This window comes from Falco rusticolus, chromosome 20, assembly GCF_015220075.1.
Source record: "Falco rusticolus isolate bFalRus1 chromosome 20, bFalRus1.pri, whole genome shotgun sequence".
Lineage (NCBI taxonomy): Eukaryota > Metazoa > Chordata > Aves > Falconiformes > Falconidae > Falco > Falco rusticolus.
This window is the reverse complement of record NC_051206.1, coordinates 1,318,181-1,343,127: the sequence shown is the minus strand read 5'-3', so window position 1 is coordinate 1,343,127 and position 24,947 is coordinate 1,318,181. Positions and strand designations below refer to the sequence as shown.

Below are 24,947 nucleotides of genomic sequence, written 5' to 3'. Positions count from 1 at the left end.
CCGTGACACCCTGACCCTGCCTGTGGCACCCATCCTGCCCGTGCCACCCCACCAGTGACACCCCATCCTGCCCGTGCCACCCCACCAGTGGCACCCCATCCTGCCCGTGACACCCCAGCTGTGCCCGTGACACCCCACCAGTGGCACCCCATCCTGCCCGTGACACCCCATCCTGCCCGTGACACCCTGACCCTGCCTGTGGCACCCATCCTGCCCGTGCCACCCCACCAGTGACACCCCATCCTGCCCGTGCCACCCCACCAGTGGCACCCCATCCTGCCCGTGACACCCCAGCTGTGCCCGTGACACCCCACCAGTGGCACCCCATCCTGCCCGTGACACCCCATCCTGCCCGTGCCACCCCATCCTGCCCGTGGCACCCATCCTGCCCGTGCCACCCCACCAGTGACACCCCATCCTGCCCGTGACACCCCAGCTGTGCCCGTGACACCCCACCAGTGGCACCCATCCTGCCCGTGACACCCCATCCTGCCCGTGGCACCCATCCTGCCCGTGCCACCCCACCAGTGACACCCCATCCTGCCCGTGACACCCCAGCTGTGCCCGTGACACCCCACCAGTGGCACCCATCCTGCCCGTGACACCCCATCCTGCCCGTGGCACCCATCCTGCCCGTGGCACCCATCCTGCCCGTGCCACCCCACCAGTGGCACCCCATCCTGCCCGTGGCACCCCACCAGTGGCACCCCATCCTGCCCGTGGCACCCCACCAGTGACACCCCGGCACTGGCAGCCCCCGGCTTGCAGCCCCCCTCCCCCCGCTGCGGGCAGCCTAGCCGGGGTGTCCCCCATTCCCACGCCCGCGGGGGGCCCGTTCCCGGCCCCCCACCCTCCCGGAAATCCTTCCCCAGCTGGCGCGGGGCCCCCCCGGACCCCTCCGGCTTCCTGCTTCCCGCCGGGCCGGGCAGAACAATTCCCGGCCACCCGCTTGCCCGGCCGCATCCTGCCCAGCCTGGGGCGGGGGGGGGGACACACACGGCGGGGGACCCCCTCTGGGACACTGGGCTGGGCTGGGGGGTCCCAGGGCAGGACGTGGGGGAGGGGGGGGGCCGCCCGGGTGGGGTGGGAAGCGGAAGGCCCCCCCCCTTTCCTCCCCCGTGGACCCCCCCTCCCCCCCCCGCCCCGTAACTCGTCACAGCCGGAGGAGGGACTGGGGGGGTGGTGGGGGTGGGGGGGCAGCAAGCTGGGGACCCGCGTGTGTGTCCCCCCCCCGCTGCGTGGGGTGCCCCCCCCAGCCGCGTGACGCGCGGCCCTCAATGCCGTCCTTGTCCCCCGCGCCGCCCGCGTGACATGCGGGTGGGTGTCAGCACCCCGTAACCCTGCCGGGGGCTGGGTGTGTCATCGTGTCCCCCCCCCCCCCCCCCCAGGGCTGCGTGTGTCCCCCGTGCCCCCCCATCCCCCACGCCATGGCCCCCCGCCGCCTGCTGGCCCTCGCCTCGCTGCTGGCCCTCGCCACCGCTGCCACCACCCCGGGGTCCTCGTGGAGCGCCGTACCCCGAAAAACTGTCCCCTACGCGGGTGAGTATGGTGTGTCCGTCCCCCCCCCCCCAGGCCCGAGACGGGGGGAGCAGGGTGGGGAAACTGAGGCCCGGCCCTTGCTGACACCGGGGTGGCACCCTGGTGGCTGTCATTGTCCCCAAGCCGGGCAGCTGCTGTCCCCCGCCCCAAGCTTGTCAGCGCGGTGGGGACCACCCTGCGCCGGTGGCCCCAAAACTGGGGGGGTGCGAGAGCAGAGGGGGGACACGCAGGGACACTGCCCCGTGTCCCCCTGCCGGGCCAGCGCCTGGAGTCCCCAGCCCTCTGCTGGGTCCCTTGTCCCCGTGCTCTGCCACCACCCCCAGCCCCAGCCCTGTCCCTTGTCCCCAGCCCTGTCCCTTGTCCCCGTGCTCTGCCATCACGCCTGTCCCCAGCCCTGTGCCCTGCTGTCACCCCCGTCTCCAGCCATGTCCTCTGTCCCTGTGCCCTGCCATCGCCACTGTCCCCAGCCCTGTCCCCTGTCCCCGTGCCCTGCCACAGCCCCCGTCCCCAGCCCTGTGCCGTGTCCCCAGCCCTGTCCCCTGCCCTGCCATCGCCCCTTTTCCCAGCCCTGTGCCGTGTCCCTTGTCCTCATGCTCCACCATCACCATGTCCCCAGCCCCGTGCTGTGTCCCTTGTCCCTGTGCCCTGCCATCGCCCCGTCCCCAGCCCTGTCCCCGTGCCCTGCCATCGCCCTGTGCCCAGCCCTGTGCCGTGTCCCTTGTCCCCGTGCCCTGCCATCGCCCTGTGCCCAGCCCTCTGCCGCGGCCCCGTGCCCTGCCAACACCCTGTCCCCAGCCCTGTGCCGTGTCCCCTGTCCCCGTGCTCTGCCATCGCCCTGTCCCCAGCCCTGCCAACACCCTGTCCCCAGCCCTGTGCCGTGTCCCCTGTCCCCGTGCTCTGCCATCGCCCTGTCCCCAGCCCTGCCAACACCCTGTCCCCAGCCCTGTGCCGTGTCCCCTGTCCCCAGCCCTGCCAACACCCTGTCCCCAGCCCTGTGCCGTGTCCCCTGTCCCCGTGCTCTGCCATCGCCCTGTCCCCAGCCCTGCCAACACCCTGTCCCCAGCCCTCTGCCGTGCCAGCACCCTGAGGTGCCATCTTTCTGCCGTGCCAGCACCCACTGCGGCCCTGCCCTGTGCCAGCACCCTGTGTCCCCATCTGTGCCGCGTGCTCTGTCCCTATCCCCGTGCCAGCATCCCCGTCCCTTTGCCATGCCCGGTGTCCCCATGCCTGGCACCGTCCCTGCACGGTGGCAGCGCCCCACGTCCCCCATCCCTGCGTCCCCACGCCGTGCCCCCCGTGCCATCCCCACACCCGAGCCCCCCACCCCTTGGCTGCGCCAGCGCCCCACGTCCCCGTGCCGTCCCCGTGCCGTCCCCGTGCCGTGCCAGCCCCGCGTCCCCGTCCCTGCCCGGGGGCCCTGGCGCCCGCCCGTCAATGGGGCCTTTCTGTGGGGCCTGGGGGCGGGCAGGGGGGGCGCGGGGTCTCGCCAAAGGCCGCTGTGTTCCCCGCCGCCAGCGCCCGCTCCGGTGACAAAGAGCCCTTTGTGCGCCGCCGCCGGGGCCGGGGGGCTTCCGGCGCTTGGGGGGTGGCGAGGGGGGCTGTGGGTGCCAGCGGTGCCCACCAGGGTGATGGGGGCAGCTGGGGGTGGCTTCACCCTGATGTGTGTGTGTGTGTGTCCCCCCCCTTGTCCCCAAACCCCGCAGAGCTGAAGGACGCGGCCAAGCGCTTCTCGCAGGGGGGGGTCTCGCACTACCTGACGCTGACGCTGGATGAGGCCGAGGCGTTGCTCTACGTGGGCGCCCGCGAGGCCATCTTCGCCCTGGCCACCGGCACCGTGGAGCTCAAGGCGGCGGTGAGACCCTGGGGACCCTCCGAGAGGGCACGGGGGATGGGGGGGGGGGGGGAGGGGGAGGAATATTTTGGGAGGGGGCTGGGGGGGCTGCGTTTGCTGGTTCCGACCCACCGAGCCGTTTTCCATCCCCAGATTTCCTGGGAAGCCCCCGTGGACAAGAAAGCCGAATGCATCCAGAAGGGCAAAAACAACCAGGTGCGGGGCCGCGGGGGGGGGCAGGGGGGGGTTACAGGGCACCCCAGGGTGCGCCCCTCCCCCCCCTGCAACCCCCTTAACCAGCTGTTCCCACCCCCACCCCCAGACCGACTGCTTCAACTACGTGCGCTTCCTACAGAGCTACAACAGCTCTCACCTCTACGCCTGCGGCACCTACGCCTTCCAGCCCAAGTGCACCTACATCGTGAGTGCGGCCCCCCAGGGGGGACCCCCAAAACCTGCCCCCCCCCCCCAGTTCCCCACTGCCCCTGGGGGTGAGGTCCAGGGCAGCCCCCCCCCCCCCTCCTCCCAGCCTCAGGACATCGTTTAGGGGTGTCCCTGCATGCCGGGGGGGGCGTTCAGGGGTGTCCCCACCCCCAGAAATTGTCACCTGGGGGTGTCCCTGCACCCAGGAGGGTGCTCCAGGGGTGTCCCCGTCCCCAGAAAGTGTCACCTGGGGGTGTCCCTGTGCCCAGGAGGGTGCTCCAGGGGTGTCCCCGTCCCCAGAAAGTGTCACCTGGGGTGTCCCTGTGCCCAGGAGGGTGCTCCAGGGGTGTCCCCGTCCCCAGAAAGTGTCACCTGGGGTGTCCCTGTGCCCAGGAGGGTGCTCCAGGGGTGTCCCCATCCCCAGAAAGTGTCACCTGGGGTGTCCCTGTGCCCAGGAGGGTGCTCCAGGGGTGTCCCTGTCCCTGGGAGCATCATTTGGGGGTGTTCCTGTCCCCATAGTGGATCTTCCAGGGCTGCCCCTGTCCCCAGAAAGTGTCACCTGGGGTGTCCCTGTCCCCAGGAGGGTGCTCCAGGGGTGTCCCTGTCCCTGGGAGCATCATTTGGGGGTGTTCCTGTCCCCATAGTGGATCTTCCAGGGCTGCCCCTGTCCCCAGAAAGTGTCACCTGGGGGTGTCCCTGTGCCCAGGAGGGTGCTCCAGGGGTGTCCCCATCCCCAGAAAGTGTCGCCTGGGGTGTCCCTGTCCCCAGGAGGGTGCTCCAGGGGTGTCCCTGTCCCTGGGAGCATCATTTGGGGGTGTTCCTGTCCCCATAGTGGATCTTCCAGGGCTGCCCCTGTCCCCAGAAAGTGTCACCTGGGGGTGTCCCTGTGCCCAGGGGGGTGCTCCAGGGGTGTCCCCGTCCCCAGAAAGTGTCACCTGGGGTGTCCCTGTGCCCAGGAGGGTGCTCCAGGGGTGTCCCCATCCCCAGAAAGTGTCACCTGCGGTGTCCCTGTCCCCAGGAGGGTGCTCCAGGGGTGTCCCTGTCCCCAGAAAGTGTCATCTGGGGGGTGTCCCTGTGCCCAGGAGGGTGCTCCCGGTGTGTCCCTGTCCCCAGAAAGTGTCACCTGGGGTGTCCCTGTCCCCAGGAGGGTGCTCCTGGGGTGTCCCTGTCCCTGGGAGCATCATTTGGGGGTGTTCCTGTCCCCATAGTGGATCTTCCAGGGCTGCCCCTGTCCCCAGAAAGTGTCACCTGGGGGGTGTCCCTGTGCCCAGGAGGGTGCTCCCGGGGTGGCCCTGTCCCCAGAAAGTGTTGCCTGGGGGTGTCCCTGTGCCCAGGAGGGTGCTCCAGGGGTGTCCCTGTCCCCAGAAAGTGTCACCTGGGGGTGTCCCTGTGCCCAGGGGGGTGCTCCAGGGGTGTCCCTGTCCCCAGAAGGGCCACCTGGGGGGTGTCCCTGTGCCCAGGAGGGTGCTCCAGGGGTGTCCCTGTCCCCAGAAAGTGTCACCTGGGGGTGTCCCTGTGCCCAGGAGGGTGCTCCAGGGGTGTCCCTGTCCCCAGAAAGTGTCACCTGGGGGTGTCCCTGTGCCCAGGGGGGTGCTCCAGGGGTGTCCCCATCCCCAGAAAGTGTCACCTGGGGTGTCCCTGTGCCCAGGAGGGTGCTCCAGGGGTGTCCCTGTCCCCAGAAGGGGTCATCTTCGGGGTCTGCCTGCATCTGGGGCCAGTCTGCGTGCGGGGGAAGTGAACTGGGGAGGGGATTGGGACCCCCACCCACTCCTGTGCCCTGCAGGAACTGTCTGGCTTCACCCTGGACCAAGTGGCTTTTGAGGACGGCAAAGGGAAGTGTCCGTATGACCCCACCAAGGGACACACCGGCCTCATCGTGGGTAGGTGGCACTGCCAGGCACACGCCGGGGTCGGGGGGTGCCCACCGTGCCCCCCTGCCCCCAACTCCCTTAAACCCCTGCTTTGCAGACGGGGAGCTGTACTCGGCCACCTTCAACAACTTTCTGGGCACGGAGCCTGTCATCCTCCGCAACCTGGGCCCCCACTACTCCATGAAGACGGAGTATCTCACCTCCTGGCTGAACGGTAGGCTCGGGGCGACGCAGCGGGGGGCGGCGGGGGCACCCCCTGCCCCCGGCATGGCCTTACCCTCCCTTTTCTGCCCCCCCCCCTTCTCCACAGAGCCCCACTTTGTGGCTTCGGCTTACGTGCAGGAGAGCACGGCCAGCAGCACCGGGGACGACGACAAGGTTTACTTCTTCTTCAGCGAGCGGGCGGTAGAGTACGACTGCTACGCCGAGCAGGTGGTGGCCCGCGTGGCGCGGGTCTGCAAGGTACGGGGCGGGGGGAAGGGGACACGGCATGGCGGGGCTGCCATCCCGGCGGGGTTTCGCTCCACCGGTGAGCGCGGTGGCCTTGTCCTGACGGCGGTTGGGTACCCAGGGGGACGTCGGTGGGGCGCGTACGCTGCAGAAGAAGTGGACAACCTTCCTGAAGGCTCGCTTGGTGTGCTCGGCGCCTGAGCAGCAGCTCCACTTCAACCGCCTCCAGGCTGTCTTCACCCTGCCGGGGGCCGACTGGCAGGACACCACTTTTTTCGGCGTTTTCCAGGCCCGCTGGTGAGCACGTGGGGACGCGGCAGCGCCGGGGTTTCCTTGTCACCGGTGGCTTCTCTTAAAATCCTGCCCTGTCCCTTGCAGGGGGGATGTGGATGTTTCAGCTATTTGCCGCTACCACATCCTGGAGGTGAAGAAGGCGTTCGAAGGGCCCTACAAGGAATACCGGGAGCAGGCGCAGAAGTGGGGCCGGTACTCGGATGAGGTGCCGAGCCCCCGTCCCGGTGCGGTGAGTGCCGGTACCGGGAGTAGGAGGGGAGAAGAGGGTGCGGGATCCGGCCGCGCGCCTGACGGTGCCCTTCATCCCCAGTGCATCACCAACTGGCACCGCCAGAACGGCTTCGCCAGCTCCCTGGAGCTGCCCGACAACACCCTCAACTTCGCCAAGAAGCACCCGCTGATGGATGAGCCCATCCTGCCGCAGCGCGGCCGCCCGCTGCTCCTCAAGAAAGACGCCAACTTCACCCAGCTGGTGGTGGACCGAGTGGCCGGGCTGGATGGCACCATCTACGAGGTGCTTTTCATCGGCACAGGTACCCGCCGGCACCGCGGGGGGAAGCTGGGGAGGGGACCGCAGAGGTGTCCCCCTGGCGTGGGGACGTCCCTGAGCGCCTGCCGCGCCCCGCAGGTGACGGTTGGGTGCACAAGGCGCTGAACCTGGGCGCTCGCATCCATCTGGTGGAGGAGCTGCAGGTTTTCCAGCCGGCGCAGCCCGTGGAGAGCCTGGTCCTGGCCAGCCGGAAGGTGAGCGGTGTCACGGCGAAGGGGCTGGCACCCGGGGGGGTGGGTGTCACCTCACCGTGTCACCTTGCCCCTTCTCCCTGCCCTCGCAGAAGCTGCTCTTCGCCGGCTCCCGTTTCCAGGTGGCCCAGTTGCCCCTGGCTGACTGCGGCCGCTACCAGTCGTGCACGGACTGCGTCCTCGCCCGGGATCCCTACTGCGCCTGGAGCCGCAACGCCAGCCTTTGCGTCCGCACCGACGGCCTCAACGGGTAAGGGGGTTCCCTGGGGGCGGGGGGGACACACCCCACCATGGTACGGGGCCCCCCCTCACCTCCACCACCACCTCCCGCAGCTCCCAGCTGGTCCAGGACGTGCTGAGCTCCGACACCCGCGCCTGCACCCTGCCGCAGGTGGCCAAGCAAGGTGAGACCCCCCCCCAGCACCATGGGGAGCTGGGAGAGGGGGACACATGGGTGCCCCCCGCTTCGCGCTCCCCCCTCCACTGACTCGCCCCCCCCTCCCGCAGGGCCCATCACCCCTAAAAACGTGACGGTGGTGGCAGGCACCGACCTGGTGCTGACGTGCCGTTTGGGCTCCAACCTGGCGCAGGCGCTGTGGACCTTCGAGGGGCAGGCGCTGGCGGCCGAGCAGGCGCTGGTGCTGCACGACGCCCGGCTGCGTGCCCTGGTGGTGCCGGGAGCCGGGGCGCAGCACAGTGGCACGTACCGCTGCTTTTCGGAGGAGCAGGGCGCCCGCTTGGGGGGCGAGGTGTACCGGGTGGCGGTGCTGGCCGGTCCCGGGGTGCCGCTGGAGACGCGGGCGCCGCTGGAGAGCCTGGGGCTGGTGTGGGTGGTGGCGGTGTGCCTGGGCGCCCTGTGCCTGGTGCTGGTGCTGGTGGTGTTCTCGCTTTGGCGGCGGCTGCGGGAAGAGCTGGGCAAAGGCACCAAAGCCATCGAGAGCACCCTGGTGTACCCCATCGAGCTGCCCAAGGAGCCCCCCAGCCCCCACTTCGTGCCCAGCGCCGCCTCCGACTCGGATGAGAAGCTCTGGGACCCGGCCAGCTACTACTACTCGGACGGTTCGCTTAAAATCGTGCCGGGTCACGCCGCCTGCCGCAACGGGGGCCCTCCCGGTGCCGCCTCGCCGCCCACCGCCATCCCGGGGCAGCCCCTCCACTCGCCCACCCGCATCCACCTGGGTCCCCTGCGCGGTTCCTCCTCCAACGGCTACATCCGCCTGGCGCTGGGTGCCGAGGAGCGGCCGCCCTGCGCCGATTTGGCCGAGGAGCTGCGGCGCAAACTGCAGCAGCGCCAGCCCCTGCCCGACTCCAACCCCGAGGAATCGTCGGTGTGAGCCGCCGGTGGGCGGCATCCCCGCCGCCGAGCAGCCGTACCTACCTCAGGGCCTGGCCTGGTACCCGCCGCGGGGACCCCGGGGCCACCACTCGCCATGAGGACCACCGCCTTGGCACCAGCGCCCGCCTTGGGGCTGCAGGGTGGGCACCGGCACCCGCCGCGGGGACCCTGGTGCCACCACTCGCCATGAGGACCAGCGCCTTGGCACCAGCGCCCGCCACGGGGACCCTGGTGCCACCACTCGCCGTGGGGACCACCGCCTTGGCACCAGCACCCGCCTTGGGGCTGCAGGGTGGGCACTGGCGCCCATCGCGGGGATGCCGGTGCCAACACCCATCTCGGCGGACTGCTGCAACGGCACCCATCGTGGCGATGGGGCTGCCACCCCAGTGCCGGTTGCCACTTTGGGGACAGGACTGTCACCCCAGTGCCGGTTCCCACTTTGGGGACAGGACTGCCACCCGGTTTGGGGATTGCCACCCCGGCACCCGCCTTGGGGTGACATGTTTGGGGTGCCGGAGCTGCTCTTGGTCACCACATCCGCCTTTGGTACCATGTCCCAGCCAAGGGACCCACCTCGGGGGCTGCCACCCGCCTTGGGGACCACCCCCGCCCTGGGCACCACCGAGCCCCCCCAGGCACCGCGTCCTGGCCTGGGTAGTGGCCACAGGATGTTTTTTTGAGATGATTTAAGAACCGATCGGGTTTTTTTCTTCCTGAGAACTTTTCTAATGCCCCCTCACCCCCCCTGCCGCCCCAGGGCTTCATACCCCCTTGGCCCTGGCTGTAAATACCGCCCCCCCCCCCATCCCCCGCCTGCTGCCCCCCTGCACGCTGCCCACCTGGGCCCCTTTTGTATACCCCCCCAGTGTAATTTATTTGTTACTGAAATATATTTATTTGCTGTAAATATGTGAGTATTTTTATATTAATAATAAAAAGGAGTAAAAAAAAAAAAAAATTAAAAAATTTATATTTTGCAAGCGAAGCCCGCGGGGGCCGTGGCCGATGCTGGGGGGGGTGCTGGGCCCCCCCCTGGTGCTGAGCTCATGGAAAAAGGCTGCGCTCGGGGCTATAAAAGGGCATCGTGGTGCCGTTCCCAGGGGTGGGGGGGCCCCAGCCCCCCCGGGCCGAGGCTGCTGCGGCCTGGCCCCATGCCCGGCACCCCCCCAGCTGCCGGGGGTCAGCGCGGGGCAGGCGGGGGTCCCCCGGGGGACCGTGCCGGGAAGCCGGGCGGATGCGGCACCCGGGGTCCCACCGGGGCCGTGGGAGCGGGGCTGTGGGGGCGTGGGAAGGGGAGCGGGGGGGGCCCGGGGGGGCTGGGACCCCTAAGGCATGGGGTGAGCCCCGGCCGCCATGGCAGGGGGTGAGCCCCAGGCTCCCCCTAACATCAGGGGTGGATCCCTTGGGCCCCCGTAGCAGGGGGTGATCCCCATAGGTGGGGTTGATCCCTGGGCCCCCCCATAGCCCAGGGTGATCCCTGCGCCCTATAGAAGGGGGTGATCACTGGTGATCCCCATGGCTGGGAGTGATCCCCAGCACCCTGCCCCCCATAGCAGGGGGTGATCCCCATAGCAGGGGTTGATCCCTAGTGATCTCCATGGCTGGGGGTGATCCCCAGGCCCCCTCCCATAGCAGGGGGTGATCCCCATAGCAGGGGTTGATCCTTGGTGATCTCCATGGCTGGGGGTGATCCACAGGCCCCCTCCCATAGCAGGGGTTGACCCTTGGTGATCCCCACAGCTGTGGCCGATCCCCACGGCGGGGTCAGTGCTGATCCCCACATCAGGGCCAGTCGCCGGTCCCCACCGCTGGGTCTGATCCCCACGGCTGGGGTGGATCCCCACGGCTGGGTCGGGGCCGATCCCCGATCCCCAGGCGGGCCCGATCCCCAGGCGGGCCCAGCGCTGGGGCAGGAGGGTGCCCCCTGGCGGTGGCGTCGGGGCTCTGCGGGAGGAGCCACATGCGCACTAGCGCTCAGGGGAGCGGCGCCCCTCGGCCCTTCCCGGCTCCCCTCGGCTCTCTTCGGCTCTTCCCGGCTCCCCTCGGCTCTCTTCGGCCCTTCCCGGCTCCCCTCGGCCCGGCCCAGCCCGGGCGATGGCGGCGGGCCGCCGTTCGCCGCCCGGTGGCTGCTGCCCGTCGCGGGTGGCGGTGCCCAGCGTGCACCAGAGCCTGCCCGAGATGGACTTCGAGCGGGGTCGGGGGGCACCGGGGCAGGGGTGTGGGTACGGGCGGGGGAGAGAGAGGGGTCCAGGCGGGGCTGGGGGCGCTCCGGGCAGGCGGCCAGGCGGGGCTGGGCGTCCGTCCCTGCCTGACGCGGCCCCCCCTGCCCGCAGGGATCTGGTCGGCGGCGCGGGACGGGGACGAGCGGCGGGTGCGGGAGCTGCTGGAGCGGCGGGGGGAGCCCAGCCAGCCCGACCTGGCGGGGTACACGGCGCTGGTACGTGGGGCACTGGGGGACACGGGGGGGCCGCAGCCCGACGCCCCCTGCCCACCCCCCCGTCTGCCCCCCAGCACTACGCCAGCCGCAACGGGCACCTGGGGGTCTGCCAGCTGCTGCTGCAGCACGGTGCCCGCTGCAACGCCCGCACGCCCGGCGGTGCCACCCCCCTGCACCGCGCCAGCTACTGCGGCCACCTGGCCATCGCCCGGCTGCTGCTGAACCACGGCGCCGATGCCACCGCCGCCGACGAGGACGGCCGCACCAGCCTGCACAAGGTGGGTGGCGGGGCCCGGGTGCCCCCCAGCCGCGTGCCGGGGGGCCGGTGGTGACAGAGGCGTTGCCCGCAGGCGGCTGAACAAGGACACCGGGAGCTCTGCGCCCTGCTGCTACGGCACAGCCCGGCGCTGGCCGGCATCCGCGATGCCAAGGGCCGGCGGCCCCACGACGTGGCCCACCCGGCGGTGGAGGACCTGCTGGCTCCCTGAGGGGGACACGGTGGGGCCGGGAGAGCTGGAGCCACCGTGCCATGGGACACGTCTGATGGATAAACCAAGCCCCTGGTACCAAACGCCGTCTCTGCCTCTCTGTGCCCGCTGCGCCGTGGGTCACCCCTCGGCAGGGCCTGGCAGCAGGGGGGGGGCTACAGCACCGTTGTTTGGCTGCCCGGAGGGAGGCGCAGCCCCTGCACCCTTCCACTGCCTTTTATTTCCACAAAAAAACCCCACTAAGAACATGGAAAATAATATTTTGTTGAACAAGAAAACGCTACAGGGCTCACGCTACAGCCACCGGCTCCCACCCTGGCATGCCGAGGTGGCAGAAGGGCTTCGGCCCTGGCTCTCTGCTTCCCCGCGGGACGGTTTGGTGTCACCTGTGGTGGAGGAAGCAGCAGGCGCAAGCTGGCGGTGCCTGCGCTGGTGCAGCGGTTAGTCTCCGTGCCAGGGGGGCACCCTGCATCGGGCACCCCAGTAGCTGCTCTGCCATGCCATGCCACCAGCCGGCCTCAGCCGCTCACTGCTGAGAGGAACCGGAGATGGAGGTGGCCCCACCAGGACCCCCCAGCCATACCCAGGGCATGGTTCACAGTTGGGCATGGCTATCGCGGCAGGCTCCCTACCTGCCCTGGTGTTCTGGTGGCTCAGGAGTGCCATCTTGCTGCTGGTGACAATTTTTGGGTCGACGCTGTTGGGTGATAGCTTGACTCGGGGTCCTGGAGGCTGCGAGGGCACCAAGATACCGCGGCCACATCACCTGGGCAGAGAGCAGGTCAGTGCCACAGGGCACAGCCACGGTCTGGCAGTGGTGCTGGGGATGGTGGGAGACCTGCAGGCAGCTCGGCACAGGGCATGGTGCTCCCAAAAGGCTGGGTGAGGCAGGGGCAGGCTGCCAGCAGGACCCCAGGGGATGGGTCCTGCCCCTACCTTCACCAGCTGCAGGTTGGTGTGCACCCACACGCCGTAGTCGGGGCAGTAGGAGGAGCAGCTCCCACAGTCAGTGCAGCCCAGCCGCCGATGCCAGGGATGGGTGCACCACAGACGGCATCAGAGAGCCATAACCTGCCAAAGAGCATCTCCCTTTGCATCCCCAAAACCAGCAGAGTGGGTCCAGCGCTGGCCCAGGGGCAAGCCCAGTGCTGCTGGCTGTTCTCACCTGCGGGTAGCGGTGCCAGAGCGCAGACACCGTCGTAGAAGAAGGCTCCATTTTCAAACTTCATCTCCACGTGGCCCTGTGGAGAGCAGGCAGCTGAGGGCAAGCAGAAGAGGGCACTGCCTGTAGCCTGAGCAGCCCAGGAGGCCCTGTGGCGCTGGCAGCCACCTCTGTATGTGCCCTGATGGGTGGAGAGAGCACCCAGTGCTGCACAGACACATGGCTCTGGGTGGAGGGGACACCCACGGGGCTGATTGACCATGGGTGAGCCTGGACCCCTGCACAACCGGTGCCACCCCTGTGCCAGCAGTGCCATGCGTGCAGGATGAGGATGAAACGGTTGAGGAGATGGTGGTGGTGCTATGGGCAGTGCTCTGGAGCGGAGCATTGAGAATTGTTCTTCAACGTCGGCTCCTGAATGCCACCGGGATGGCTCAGCGGGGCCTTCCTGGCAACACGGGCTGGGCTGAAGAGCTCCAGCTCTGTGGGAAGAGCAGCCAGGTGCCACCAAACAACACCCCACCGCCATGCCCAGCGACCTGCAGGCAGGGCCAAGGCAGCACTCACCTCATGCCAGGAAGAAGGTCAGCAGGAGCTGCAGGGCGAACTTCCCCACGGCGGTGCCTTCCTCACCAGGGAGAAACTCCCCCCCCCCCGCCCCCGCAGCCTGGGCCTGGCAGGGTCCGGCTGCCGGTGCGTCCGGATCCCCCGGGCCTGGCAGGGTCCGGCTGCCGGTGCGTCCGGATCCCCCGGCAGTGGCGGGGGGGGTGGCCCCAGCAACGCTCACGCCTCCCGAACTCCTCGAGGACGGCGTTGATCATGGTGCGGTCGGAGCCGACGAGGCGGGGTTGCCCCCAGAAGCAGGTGAGGGGGATGCGGTCCCCGAGGCCTCACCGACGCCCGAGGGGCACCGCTACCAGGCTGGGGCATTCGCCCCCGTAGGCGGGCACCCGGGCCCACAATGGCGGCCACGGTGAGCCCAGCGCGGCGCCGGCCTCCAGCGGGAAGCGCTACTCCAGCGGCCGCAGCAGCTCCCGGCCCTGCTTCCTGCGCCGCCCCCGGTAGAGACTGCCCCGCGGCTGCTCCCGCCCAGCGCCGTGCCCGCCCACCTTCCTCCCGAAGAGCCAATCAGCGGCCGCCTCGCCCCTTCGTCGCCGCACCTCCCCGCAGCCACCTCCGCCCCGCAGCCAATCGCTACGCAAAGCGGGACCCGCCCCGCCGTTCTTCCTCCTGACGGCCAATCGCCGGCCGCCCTCCCTCACGCTGTACGGCCAATCACAGCCCGCTATGCCATCCGGGGGCGGTGCCTCGCCGCCCCGCTGTAAACAACACCGGGCAAGGATTTAAAGGGGCCGCGTCCCCCAGCGGCGGCGTCTCCTGGACTCTCCCCCCCGGGTAACCGGGACGTGCCCTCCGCAGTCCCCCCAGAGAAGCACGGACGACACCGACATACAGATATATATTTTTATTACCCAAATGGCACCCCTCACCCCCCAAAATCCTATCAAATAAAATTCCACAGTCGGTTTCCACAACCGGGAGGGGGCGGCGGGTGTGAGGGGGCCACAACCGGGAGGGGGAGGCCCGGCCCCCCCCCGCACCCCCTGGGCCCAGCCTCCCCCAAATATACAAATCAAACCTGATGCGGAAAATAAATACGAATTCCAGAGGGGGTGGGGGGTGGGGGAGGGGTTTGCATAGAGGAAGAGTTAATTAAAAAACGGGCTTTTTTGTCTTGGTTTATTATTATTATTATTAATTATTATTATTATTTCTACTATCTCCCCGCGGAAGGATCTAGGACCTGATCGTCAAGACATGATTAACAAAAATAATTAACCTTCTCCCAATAACTTACAGTTCACCCAGGGAACTTTGTGCTTTTTTTTTGGGGTGGGGGTTGGGGGGGGGTTTCTCCCCTCCCCCCGCCACCGCCCGGGCACGAAGCTCCAGCAACCGGGGCTGGGGGGTCCGGCCAGTGCTCACCGGGGGTCCCCTGGCCTGCCCCAAGGGGTCAGGGGTCCCCTGGTGCTGGGGGTCCCCCTTACACTGGGGGTCCCTCGATGCTGGGGGGGTTCCCTGATGCTGGGGCTCCCCCGGTGCTGGGGGTCCCCCTGACACTGGGGAGTCCCCTTGACCCTGGGGGGTCCCCCGATGCTGGGGGTGGGGGGACGACGCACGGCGCTGGCCCCCTCCTGCCTGTACAACTTTGGTCACTAGCTTTGTGTCACCCCAAAAAGCTGGATCCCGCAGCCCACCCCCCACCCCACCCGGCACGGACACCCTGAGACACCCCCCCGGCACGGGGGGAAGGCACCGAAACCGGGAGGGGGCTGGGTGGGGATGCTGCCCCTCACCATCCTCAGCCCACTCGTGATGCTGGTGGGTGGCAGAGGGGCTGGGGGGGGTGGGGGGATCCCCCAGGCTGGCAGAGGGGCTCGGCCATCCGGAGCCACCGCCGCGCATCCCCCGGTGCCCCCGTGCCAGCGGGAAAGGGGAACGGGCACGGCCAAGGGGTGCTCCATCGCTCCTGGTTTATCCATTAGGAACGAGACGCCGCCGTCACGCCGCAGCCCGGGTACCCCCATCCACCATCACCCACCCCGGAGAGGCTCCCCATCCCGGGGGGGCTGCGGTGGAGCCCCCCACGACGCGGCAGACGAGACCTGAAGCTCCCTGAGCTGAACGAGCGCCGGGGCGGCCGGCGGAGCCTTGTGCCGTCGCCACCGTCATCCGTTGAAATTAATTTAAAAAATCAGCCAGTTTGGAAAGCAGCAGCAGCAGCAACAAATCCCGGCTCCGCTTCCCTCCAGCTCAACCGGGCTTCTCCGGTGACCGCGGCACCCGGCACGGCATCACCGAGGAGATGCCAAAACGTTTCCTACCAGGAGGGGGGAAAAAAAAATAAGTCCCAAATCCGGGCACGCCAGGTCCTTCCCGGCGCGTGCCGGGGTCAGATGGAATTTTCCAGGGGACTGTGGTTGCTCCGGCGGCTCAGGCAGTTCCTCTCGTTCAGGAGACTGGTGGTCTCATCGGCGGTGGCGGAGGGCTCCGGTTTCTCCGGTAAACCCGGATCTGGTTTGGGAGCGTTGCTGTCGGGGGACTGGGGACAACTGTCCATACGGGAAGCCGTCAAGCCGTTCTGGTATTCCTGCCGCGTGATCTGTGCCGGGGTGGGGGAAAAATAATCAGGGATGGGGTGAGGAGAGGTGCCGGATCCCACTGCCGGATCCCACTGCCGGATCCCACTGCCGGCGTCGCCATCCCGGTGCCGGTACCTCACCTTGACAAACTGGAGGTCGGTGAGGGCGCGGACGCTGAAGTCGGCCACGTACTGGGCGCCGGTGCCGGCGTTGAGCTGGTTGTTGCTGCCGCTGACGGGGGAGGACACGGAGTCGGAGCGCTCGTGGTAGCTGAGGGAGGCCGAGCGGTTCAGGCCGCTGACGTGGGACGGGGAGCGGATCTCTGTGGGGACGGGAGGGATGGGGTGAGCCGCGCCGCAGACCCCCGACCCCCCGGCAGGGTGCTGTGCGGTGCTGGGGTGAAGCCTGGCAGCTCTGCCTGCTGGCGGCGGGGTGCTGAGCCCCCGGGGATGCCGGCCCTGGCTCCGGCACGTGGAGAGCCCCATCCCACAGGCTCCGGGGCCGCGGAGCCTCGCGGTGACGGAGCGACGGGACGTGCAGCCACCCCAGCACAGCCCTGTGTCACCATGGCCGAGCTGGATTTGATCCCTGCCCGACGCCTGCCGACTGGCCACCGACCACGGCTACTAGCCCAGAGCCTGGCCAGGTGCCACCCAGGGGCCAGTCCCAGCCCAGGGACACCGACTCCCTGCGCGGGGTGAGGGACCAGGTGGGGTTACGGGGACAAGGAGGACCCGGTGACGTGCTCGGAAAGCCGGGGTGACACAGGGACCACATGCAGCAGCAGCGAGCATGGCACCTCGTCACCGGCCAGGCGCCGCGGGGACAGCCACCACCCCGGGCTGCCCAGCCACCGCTGTCCCCTCACTCCTCCGCCGCTGGCATGGCAAAGGCAACCGGGAGAAAGGAGGGTGGTTACGGGGTGTGCGGGACCCCGCCGGCACCGCGAGCGGGGCTGGGTGACACCAAGGGGGGGAACCAGGACAGCCCCCCCACCCCCCACCCCGCCTCCCCGGCACGTGGAACTGGACGAGATGGCGAGTAGTGGGTGACAAAATACCCGGTGTGGCATTAATGGGGTGGGGACACCCACCGCGGCGGGTGACCGTGGTGGCAGCGGGGTTTGGCACGCCATGCAGCCGCACCGTTTACCTGTCAACCGGGCAAATAACGCCCCTCGCTTTGTGGCCGGGCGCCGGGGCTGGGCCGGGGGGGGGCTAGGGCAGAGAGACGGACAACACAACACATGCAGGTCAAGAGAAGCCTGGGGGCAAAGGTGGGAGGGGGCTGTGGGGACCTCTGCCCCTCTCCGTGCCCGCGGCCGGGCACTGGTGACCCCCCCGGTGCCAAGTTGAACCGTGACGGTGTCTGGCTGAGCCTGGCAGCGCCGGGGGGCAACCCAACATGGGGGTGGCAGATTGTCAGCCATGGCCCCCCTCCACCGGCTGCCAGGCAGGCTCAGGAGCCACACAGCCCCCCCCCCCCTACCCCCCCAGGATGGCTCTGGGGCCACCGGTGCGAGCTGGGGAGCCTCCAGCATCTCCTAATCCCACCGGCAGCTCTAAACCGGTGCCCACGCCGGCACCCAGGTGCTCAGGGGGTGCTTACCAGATACAGGAGAGGGGTTGAGGGCCATCACCCCGTAATAGGAGAAAGCTCCGGCTTCAAACTTCATGCATTCCTTGCCGGCCTCCACCTCCACCTTGCCCTGCAAGGTGATGAGACACGATATTGGATCCTTAAGCCACATCCCGCAGCGCTGGGCTGGATGAGACCCTCGCCATCGCAGCCCTCCCGGGGCGATGGTTCACCCAAGGGACCCCCACGTGCGTGGCTGGGGACGTCACCCCACGCCCGGTACCTGCAGGATGAGGATGAAGTAGTCGGCTGCCTTGTTCTTGCAGTAAAGGAAGTGGCGGGGGGATTTCTTGTTCTCCTCATCAAACTTTAGCTCCTGGATGACATCGGAATATTTCAGGAGCCGCAGAAGGATCTTCTCCGAGATGAAGTTGGGGGTGAAGAGCGTCACCTCTGAGAGCGAGAGGGGAAGGGGGTTCAGAGCCGCAGTCCCTGTCCCTCGCTCGTCCCTCCAGATGAAGGTGCGTCCCCCTGTCCCTCAGGATGGACCTCCCTGGGGCAGAAGCCCACCGGTCCAGCCCAAACACCAGCTCCAGGTCCCCAGCAAGGCCAGCTCCAGCCTTGAGGACACGTGCCAAGCGGGGAACAGGACCATCCTGGAGGGACAGGGACCTGCTGAGCGTCAGAGACAGGGCTGGCATCCCTGAGCCCCGTCCCTTCTCATTTTGGGGGGAGATGGCGGGGAGGAGAGTGGGACAAGACGCAAGCACCCCAGAATTTCTGGCTGAAGCGATTCTTTCTTGGCAGGGGGATGGGACACAGCAGCCCACCGAGCACAACCGGCTCAGCGCCGGGGAGCCGTCAGCACCGGTGCTCCGCAGCCGGACTGAGCCGAGGGGTGCCCTGAGCCATAGGGGGGCTTTGCCCCCCCCCCCCCCCCAAACCCCCAGCTTACCCGTGGAGAGGAAGCGGTGAGCGGCCAGCAGCAGCTGCGGGGACACCTTCACCTTCAGCTCGTTGACGGGGTCCTTGAAGGCCGAGAAGTCCCGCTTGTTCTTCTGGTTGCCCACCCGCTTCCTGCTGCGGTTGTCGGCTGTGGGGAGCAGGGTGTCACGGGGGGACCGGGGTGTCGGGGGGGAGGGGCAGGGTGTCGTGGGGGCAGAGTGTCGGGGGGGTGGGGGCAGGGGGAACAAGGTGTCGGGGGGAGCAGGGGGGCAGGGTGTCGGGGGGGGCAGGGTGTCAGGGGGGGCAGGGTGTTGGCAGGAGCAGGGGGGCGAGGGGCAGGGTGTCTGTCAGGGGGGCAGGGTGTTGGGGGAGCAGGGTGTCGGGGGGGGGGGGCGCAGGGTGTTGGGGGGGCAGGGTGAGGCAGGGTGCCGGGGGGGTGGGGGGGGCAGAGTGTCGGGGGGGTGGGGGCAGGAGGAGCGGGGTGTCGGGGTGGTAGGGTGTCCGTCAGGGGAGCAGGGTGTCAGGGTAGGGGGGGGGGGCACAGGGTGTTGGGGGGGGCAGGGTGTCAGGGTGGGGGTGGGGGGGTGCAGGGTGTCGGGGGGTGCAGGGTGTCGGGGGGAGCAGGGGGGCAGGGTGTCGAGGGGGCAGGGTGTCAGGGGGGCAGGGTGTTGGGGGGCAGGGTGTTGGCAGGAGCCAGGGTGTCGGGGGGGCAGGGTGTTGGCAGGAGCAGGGGGGCGAGGGGCAGGGTGTCTGTCAGGGGGGCAGGGTGTTGGGGGAGCAGGGTGTCGGGGGGGGGGGGGGGGGGCGCAGGGTGTTGGGGGGGCAGGGGGGGGCAGGGTGCCGGGGGACGGGACGGGACAGGGTGTTGGGGGAGCAGGGTGTCAGGGTGGGGCGCAGGGTGCTGGGGGGGCAGGGTGTCGGGGGGGGGGGGGGGGCGCAGGGTGTTGGGGGGGCAGGGGGGACCCCTGCACGCATCAAGGCGGGGAGAGGGACCAAGCCCGACACCTACTGTACGTATCCGACTCGTCCAGGATCTCCGACTTGATGATCTCCTCGATGACGTCCTCCAGCGTCACCAGCCCCAGCACCTCGTAGAAGGGATCCCCCTCGCCCTCGTTGTTCACCTTCTGCACGATGGCCAGGTGGGACTTCCCTGCGGACAGACACGCGGGGGTGGGAAGGGAGACCACCACCAGGGCACCCCCAGCCCCACCGCCGGGTCCCAGCACCCCGGGGTGTCACTGGGACCAGCCCTTCCCTCCTGGGCAGGAAACAATAAACCAGTTCAAATCTAAACAAGCCCCTGGGCTGGGAACTAATTGCCAGTAATTAAGGCCGTGAGGGCTCAAGGCACCTTCGTGCCACCCTGGGGGTCACAGGACGTGGGATATGTCCCTGGAGGAGCCCGTGCCATGTCACCGGAGCGCAGCACGGTGCCGGATGAGCGCCCGTGGGCTGAGGGCACCCCAGCACGGGGACAACGCCACCGCCGCCACCACGAATCGAGTTTCTGCCAGCAGCCCCGACCCTTCCGAATTTCTTCGGCAGCTCTGCCAAGCTGAGCCAGGGCTGTCCCATCCCGAAGGAAACGCTCTGGACACTTGGTGCTGCGGTGGCCGCTCGATCCCGGAGCCAAAACATCCCGGGGAAGGGAGCCAAGGGCAGGCAGCCGCTGCCCGGCCGGCCCTGGCCAGGAGCAGGCAGGTCCTCGCCGGCAGGAAGATTTCTCCAGCCCTGAATGAGCATCTCCCATCGCTCTGCCGCGGGCAGGAGGCAGTTTGCCTTATTCCAGCTAAATCCCAACCACCGGCTCGTGGCGAAGCCGGTGTCGTTCCTGCCCCAGCTGCTGGGTTCGTGCCGGGCCTCCGTGAACCGACGTTTTTCCTGCTCCTTCCCCAAATCACACAGAACCGCCGGGAAAAACTCCTCCGACCAGGAACATCCACTTGTGCTCCAGGGAGAGGAGCTGAGCGGCCGCATGGAAAACCGCAGCGCGCCCAGGCCAGGCCAGTGCACCCACAGGACCGGTATCCTTAGCCTGGGGAAACTGAGGCACAGAGGAAGGAGATGTTCCCTCCCTGCCTTCAGCACAGCCTGAAATAAAATCCCTTCCACCTCCTCAAGCGTCGTGGTCACCCCCAGGCCGGCAGCAAGGCGCCCCGCTCGCCGTTCTGCTCCGGCTCCGGCACAAATCGCCCTTTCCCGACACGATCTGCTATTTCATTTCAGAACTGGTGGCTGCAGGCCCCTCGTTGCTCAGGGAAAAGCTAATTTTAGGGATGGCCACTGCGCAGCTCCCCTTTTCCTCCTTCAGCCAAGCCCACGCGGTTCAGGCAACCCTGCTGCCCAAAAGGCGATGCACGGAGGGGCGAAAAGACCCTAAAATTGTTGCTTGGGCTGTGAACGCCCTTACCCAACCGATCCAGCCCCCTCGGCGAGGCACGGTGGCTCCTCCGCACCACGCACCAGGCGAGGAGAAGGTGAAAGTCAGGCAGCAGTTTCTCCCCGGGACAAGCAGCCAAGGCTGAGCGCGGCGGGGAGCGGCCGGTGGCAAAGCAAACACCCTCCAGGGAGCCCAAACCGCCAGAGCAAAGGGCACGGGGCCGGCTGCTGCAGCATCGCCGGCGAGGCGCGAGGGGCCCTGCACACCAGCCGGGTCCCCCTTTCCTCAACAGGTCCCCATGAGGAGGGAGAGCAGCACCCTGAGCTCGGCAAGGTGCCGAGAGGAGAAATTTGGAAGCCGGGTGTCACGGTGGGAGCCAGCGCCCGCAGGCTAGCGCCTACGACACCTCGGTGCCACTGTATCAGGGCGATCAGAAGCGTGGCTGGTTGATTTTTCCTTCTTTATCCTCTTGTTGGGCACATTTCCAGGTCTTGATGAGTGGGATGAGGGCAGAGACTCGCCATGGTGTTGCATCCATGAGGAACGGGGTTCAGAGAGCGACCTCAAAAACAATCCGGGCAGTGGCCCCAGAAATTACCAGCTCCTGACCCAGAGAGGCAGCGATGAAAAAATAACAATGCAGGACACGGGCGGCTTTGTAACCGGAATGAGCGTGCTTTAAATCCTTTAATAAGGATTCGTCGGAGGGAAAGCCGGTGCCAGCAGCCGGGATAACTCCAGATCCGGCAGCAATAGGACTCCACTTCTATTCTGCTGGTTTTTGGGAACAGGGTGGAGCGGGACGGCTGTGCGCTCTTACAGCGGTTCTCGAACCGGCGTGAGATGAACTGAAGGAAAAGCATTTGCCAAGAAGGTTTTTTTGCTAATCAGGGCAGCTCCAAGATGATGAGATCCCGTCGTCATCGCCGCGACCACAACTGCCACCAAGCCACAACCGAGGGGCGTTGTTCCTGCCCCGATATTTTGGGGTGCCAGGGAAGCACGGTTGCAAAGGGAGGCAGGAGCAGAGCTGCTGTCTCCTACCTACCCTCAAAAATCAGCCAGGCTTGGACCTACCGGCTGCCAAGCCCTTGCCCAAGCTCCAGCTGAGCTTTTGCTGTGGGAGAAATTATTAGAACCCCTAAATCTGGGCATGACCCCCCTGAAAATGTCCCTGATGGCAGCAGGACACGACGAACAGCCCAGTTCTCGTGATGCACCCGCTTCTGCCGGGCGAGTGTAACGGGAGCCAGAGGAGAGAGCGGGGTCACGCACGGCTGAGGGCTGGCCTCGCATCACCCGGCACAGCTGCTCCACAGCCGGGCTCTTTTTCATCCCAGCCCAGCCGCAGGCAGCCGGTCCCGCGCCGGCAGAAGCTGCCAGAAGCTGGGGAGGGCCAGAGGGTCCCCTGCCTGCTCTGACAAAGCCCTGAGTGAGGACCCTGGGGCAGGTCAAATCCTGCCTTGGAGCTAAGGCAGCTTTTCCCGCTCCTGGTGGGCTCAGCCTCTGGCAAGGCCGGATCCTGCTCCTCCTCCCAGCCCTCCGGCCGCTCTTGCTCTTAGGTGCCCCGATGCCAGCGGGAAGCAGAGTGGGGCTGGGGGCCAGCACCCTCCCCAGCGGCGGGGAAGGGCCCAGAGGAAGGGGCCAAGCCCAGACCAGGGAGCCGAGCAATTTTCCAGCAGCTATTCAAGGGCCTCCAGGGCCGATAATTAAAACCAAGGAGCAAGTAAACGCTCCCAGAGTGTTTCTGGAGGCTGGCACTGGGCTCTGCCGGTGGTAGAGCAGGGGCTCTCCCTTCCCGGTGCGGCCCCGGGTAGTTGCAAGCACCGAGCAGCTGCCCCCAGTTGGGTGCCGCGCCGCCTGGCCCCAGCAGCGTGTCCCCAGGCAGCCGGTCCCCTCTGGATCACGACCGCCCGCACCGTGAGGACACCAGGCAGCCCCGGGGTGGGCAAAACTCCCCAGAGTTTTGTTTCTGGCATCTGCTGGCCTCCTTGGGGAAGCAAGGAGCACCCCGGGGAAGCAGCGGCACCCCCCCGACCCCCTCACCCTTTTTGAACTCCTCCAGCATGGCATCCAGCTTGGTGTCGTGGAAGACGACATGGACGGGGTGGTTGTAGAATTTGGTGATGGTTTTGAGGGGGGTGCAGTCATCGGGGTCGACGAAAGCCAGGTCTTTGACGTAGAGGATGTCCATGATGTTGGAACGCTCGTCCTCGTAGACGGGAATGCGGGTGTAGCCGCTCTCCATGATCTCCGACATGGTGTTGAAGTCCAGGATGGCGTCGCTGTTGATCATGAAGCAGTTCTGTAGCGGGGTCATGACGTCCTCCACCGTCTTGGTGCGGAGCTCCAAGGCTCCCTGGATCATGTTGAGCTCCTCCCTCACCAGGTCGTTGTAGGGTTCAGTCACCTTCAACATCTCCACCAGCTTCTCCCGGTTGTAGACGGTGCCGATCTCCTGGCCCAGGATGCAGTCAAGGAGCTTGCTGATGGGGTAGGAGAGGGGGAATGTCACCAGCATGAAGAACTTGGTGACCACGATGGTGTTGGCGCCCACGGCCAGGCCATGACGGGAGCAGAGCGCCTGGGGCACGATCTCCCCGAAGATGACGATGCCGATGGTAGAAGCGACGACGGCGCCGATGCCGGAGCCGATGAGATCATCGAGGAGGATGGTGAGGGTGGTGTTAACCAGCACGTTCCCCAGCAGCAGGGAACAGAGCAAATAGTTCCCCTTACGGCGGATGGGCTCGATCTTCCGAGCGTAGCGCTTCTCCTTCTCGGTGCCGCAGTTCTGCACGATGCGCAGCTCCATGGGGTCCAGCGCCATGAGGCCCAGGTTGAGCCCGCTGAACATCCCCGACAGCACCAGCAGCCCAGCGATCAGGATCACCTGCAGCCAAAGGGGCAAGAGCGATTTTTTCTCTTCCAAAACCACGATGCGGCCGTCGGGGCCCCGGTGGGACAGCCAGGGCTGGCCGGGGCGGCGCTGGGTGCAGAGGACGTAGGTCTTGGCCTGCTCGTCCTTGCGCAGGGGCTGGACGCGGACCCGCAGCAGGGCCGAGGTGTCGTGGGCCTCGGCCGGGCCGGGCTGCACCAGCAGGTCCTGGGAGCGCTCGGGGCAGGTGCCGTTGGGCAGCGAGGCGTTGGCGGCGGGGCGCAGCTCGGCGAAGGCCACCCGCTCGCCGGTGCGGGGCCCCAGGCCCAGCCCGTAGAGGCGCAGCAGCACCTCGCTGCCCTCCGTGACACGGATGGGCCCGCGGGCCGGGGCCCCCGCCGCCGGCTTCGTGCTCTCCTCCAGCCGCATGCCCAGGATCACGCTGTCCCCCGCCGGCACGGCCCCGCCGGGCAGCGCCAGCAGCAGCAGCAGCGGCGGCAGCAACGGGGGAGGAGACGCCGGAGCCCCCCCGGCCCCGCCGCCGCCGCTGCCCACCCCCCCTCCGCCGCCGCCGCCGCGCCGCCGCCCGCCGCCCGGCGCCATGTTGGTCTCTCGCGGCCGCCGTCACACGCCGCGCCACGCCCCCCTCCCGGGAGGGGGCACAGGCCACGCCCCCGCCCGGCGGCTGGGGGCGGCTTAAAGGGGCGGTGGCGCCGACACGAGTGTACGGTCCGCACCGGGTGCGGGGGAGTGAGCGGTGTCGCGTGAAGGGGGGGTGGAGGCTCATGCGGAGCGGGGGAGGGGCGCGGGGGTGGCGGGTAGGCGGGGGGTGCGGCCCGGGAGGGGGCACTAGGACCTGGTGGGGGGCAGAACCAGGAGGGGGGCACTAGGACCTGGCGGGAGGCATTAGGACCGGGGCGGGGGGGGCACGAGACAGTAGGACCTGGAGATGACGACACCAGGATCTGCGGCCGGGGGGGGGGGGCGACACACTACGATCTGGGGGAGCACTAGGACCTGGGGGCGGACGGCGGACGACGACATTAAGAACGGGGGAGGGGGACGACACTAGTATCTGGGACACACACACGCTGTAGGGGGGCACACTGGGCCTTCTGGGGAGGGGAGAACGCTATGCCCTCGGGGGGGCACTAGGACCTGCGAGGGAACGCTAGACCCTGGGGGGGGGGGCGCACTAGGCCTGGGAAGGGAGGCACTACGACCCGGGGGGGTGGGGGAGGCAATAGGACCTGCGAGGGAAAGCTAAGCCGTGGGGGTGGGCACTAAGACCCGGGAGACCGGACGCAGGCGGGGGTGGGGCGCACTAACGCTGGTGCCGGAGCGGAGCCTTTAAAATAACCGGAACTACATCGCCCATCATCCCCTGCGCTCGCCCCGCCCTTTGGTTGACAAACAGGCGGCTCGACCAACCGGCGCGAGGGGCG

General features: G+C 68.1%; 3 protein-coding genes and 1 long non-coding RNA gene across 7 annotated transcripts; 2 read left to right on the top strand and 2 right to left on the bottom strand.

Annotated features, from left to right (window-relative positions):
* The first annotated feature begins 1,406 nt into the window (after positions 1–1,406).
* SEMA4C (semaphorin 4C) lies at positions 1,407–9,668 on the top strand. Its single transcript, XM_037371747.1, has 14 exons — positions 1,407–1,539; positions 3,243–3,391; positions 3,524–3,586; positions 3,693–3,791; positions 5,577–5,673; positions 5,762–5,878; positions 5,975–6,126; positions 6,236–6,411; positions 6,493–6,637; positions 6,719–6,941; positions 7,037–7,152; positions 7,242–7,399; positions 7,483–7,553; positions 7,657–9,668. The coding sequence occupies exons 1-14, from the start codon at positions 1,428–1,430 to the stop codon at positions 8,481–8,483; spliced, it is 2,505 nt and encodes an 834-aa protein (XP_037227644.1). The 5' UTR covers positions 1,407–1,427; the 3' UTR covers positions 8,484–9,668.
* Positions 9,669–10,395: 727 nt separating this feature from the next.
* ANKRD39 (ankyrin repeat domain 39) lies at positions 10,396–11,496 on the top strand. The gene is made up of 4 exons (XM_037371748.1): positions 10,396–10,682; positions 10,822–10,925; positions 11,000–11,203; positions 11,276–11,496. Exons 1-4 carry the CDS (start codon positions 10,583–10,585, stop codon positions 11,411–11,413), a joined length of 546 nt encoding a protein of 181 aa, XP_037227645.1. The 5' UTR covers positions 10,396–10,582; the 3' UTR covers positions 11,414–11,496.
* Positions 11,497–11,653: 157 nt separating this feature from the next.
* LOC119140412 lies at positions 11,654–13,643 on the bottom strand. Of its 4 annotated transcripts, none has more exons than XR_005101613.1 (4): positions 13,143–13,643; positions 12,579–13,057; positions 12,350–12,484; positions 11,654–12,179 (listed from the first exon to the last, which is right to left on the bottom strand). It is a non-coding gene; the product is annotated as an uncharacterized LOC119140412 (long non-coding RNA). The 4 variants fall into 4 exon arrangements; XR_005101614.1 differs by having other exon boundaries at positions 12,579–12,671; XR_005101615.1 differs by having other exon boundaries at positions 12,350–12,502; positions 12,579–12,654.
* Positions 13,644–14,025: 382 nt separating this feature from the next.
* On the bottom strand, positions 14,026–24,120 carry CNNM4 (cyclin and CBS domain divalent metal cation transport mediator 4). Its single transcript, XM_037371739.1, has 7 exons — positions 22,671–24,120; positions 19,251–19,394; positions 18,252–18,389; positions 17,580–17,749; positions 17,327–17,426; positions 15,859–16,040; positions 14,026–15,738 (listed from the first exon to the last, which is right to left on the bottom strand). Exons 1-7 carry the CDS (start codon positions 24,103–24,105, stop codon positions 15,529–15,531), a joined length of 2,379 nt encoding a protein of 792 aa, XP_037227636.1. The 5' UTR covers positions 24,106–24,120; the 3' UTR covers positions 14,026–15,528.
* Positions 24,121–24,947: the final 827 nt, after the last annotated feature.

Coding starts and splice junctions, on each gene's coding strand:
- SEMA4C (XM_037371747.1), top strand. CDS start 1,428: ATGGCCCCCCGCCGCCTGCTGGCCCTCGCCTCGCTGCTGGCCCTCGCC. Junction 5,879..5,974: donor TCTCACCTCCTGGCTGAACG/GTAGGCTCGGGG, acceptor CCTTCTCCACAG/AGCCCCACTTTGTGGCTTCG. Junction 7,153..7,241: donor TGGTCCTGGCCAGCCGGAAG/GTGAGCGGTGTC, acceptor CTGCCCTCGCAG/AAGCTGCTCTTCGCCGGCTC.
- ANKRD39 (XM_037371748.1), top strand. CDS start 10,583: ATGGCGGCGGGCCGCCGTTCGCCGCCCGGTGGCTGCTGCCCGTCGCGG. Junction 10,926..10,999: donor TGGCGGGGTACACGGCGCTG/GTACGTGGGGCA, acceptor TCTGCCCCCCAG/CACTACGCCAGCCGCAACGG. Junction 11,204..11,275: donor GCCGCACCAGCCTGCACAAG/GTGGGTGGCGGG, acceptor CGTTGCCCGCAG/GCGGCTGAACAAGGACACCG.
- CNNM4 (XM_037371739.1), bottom strand. CDS start 24,105: ATGGCGCCGGGCGGCGGGCGGCGGCGCGGCGGCGGCGGCGGAGGGGGG. Junction 19,395..22,670: donor GCTGGAGGAGTTCAAAAAGG/GTGAGGGGGTCG, acceptor GTCTGTCCGCAG/GGAAGTCCCACCTGGCCATC. Junction 17,427..17,579: donor ACTTCATCCTCATCCTGCAG/GTACCGGGCGTG, acceptor ATCACCTTGCAG/GGCAAGGTGGAGGTGGAGGC.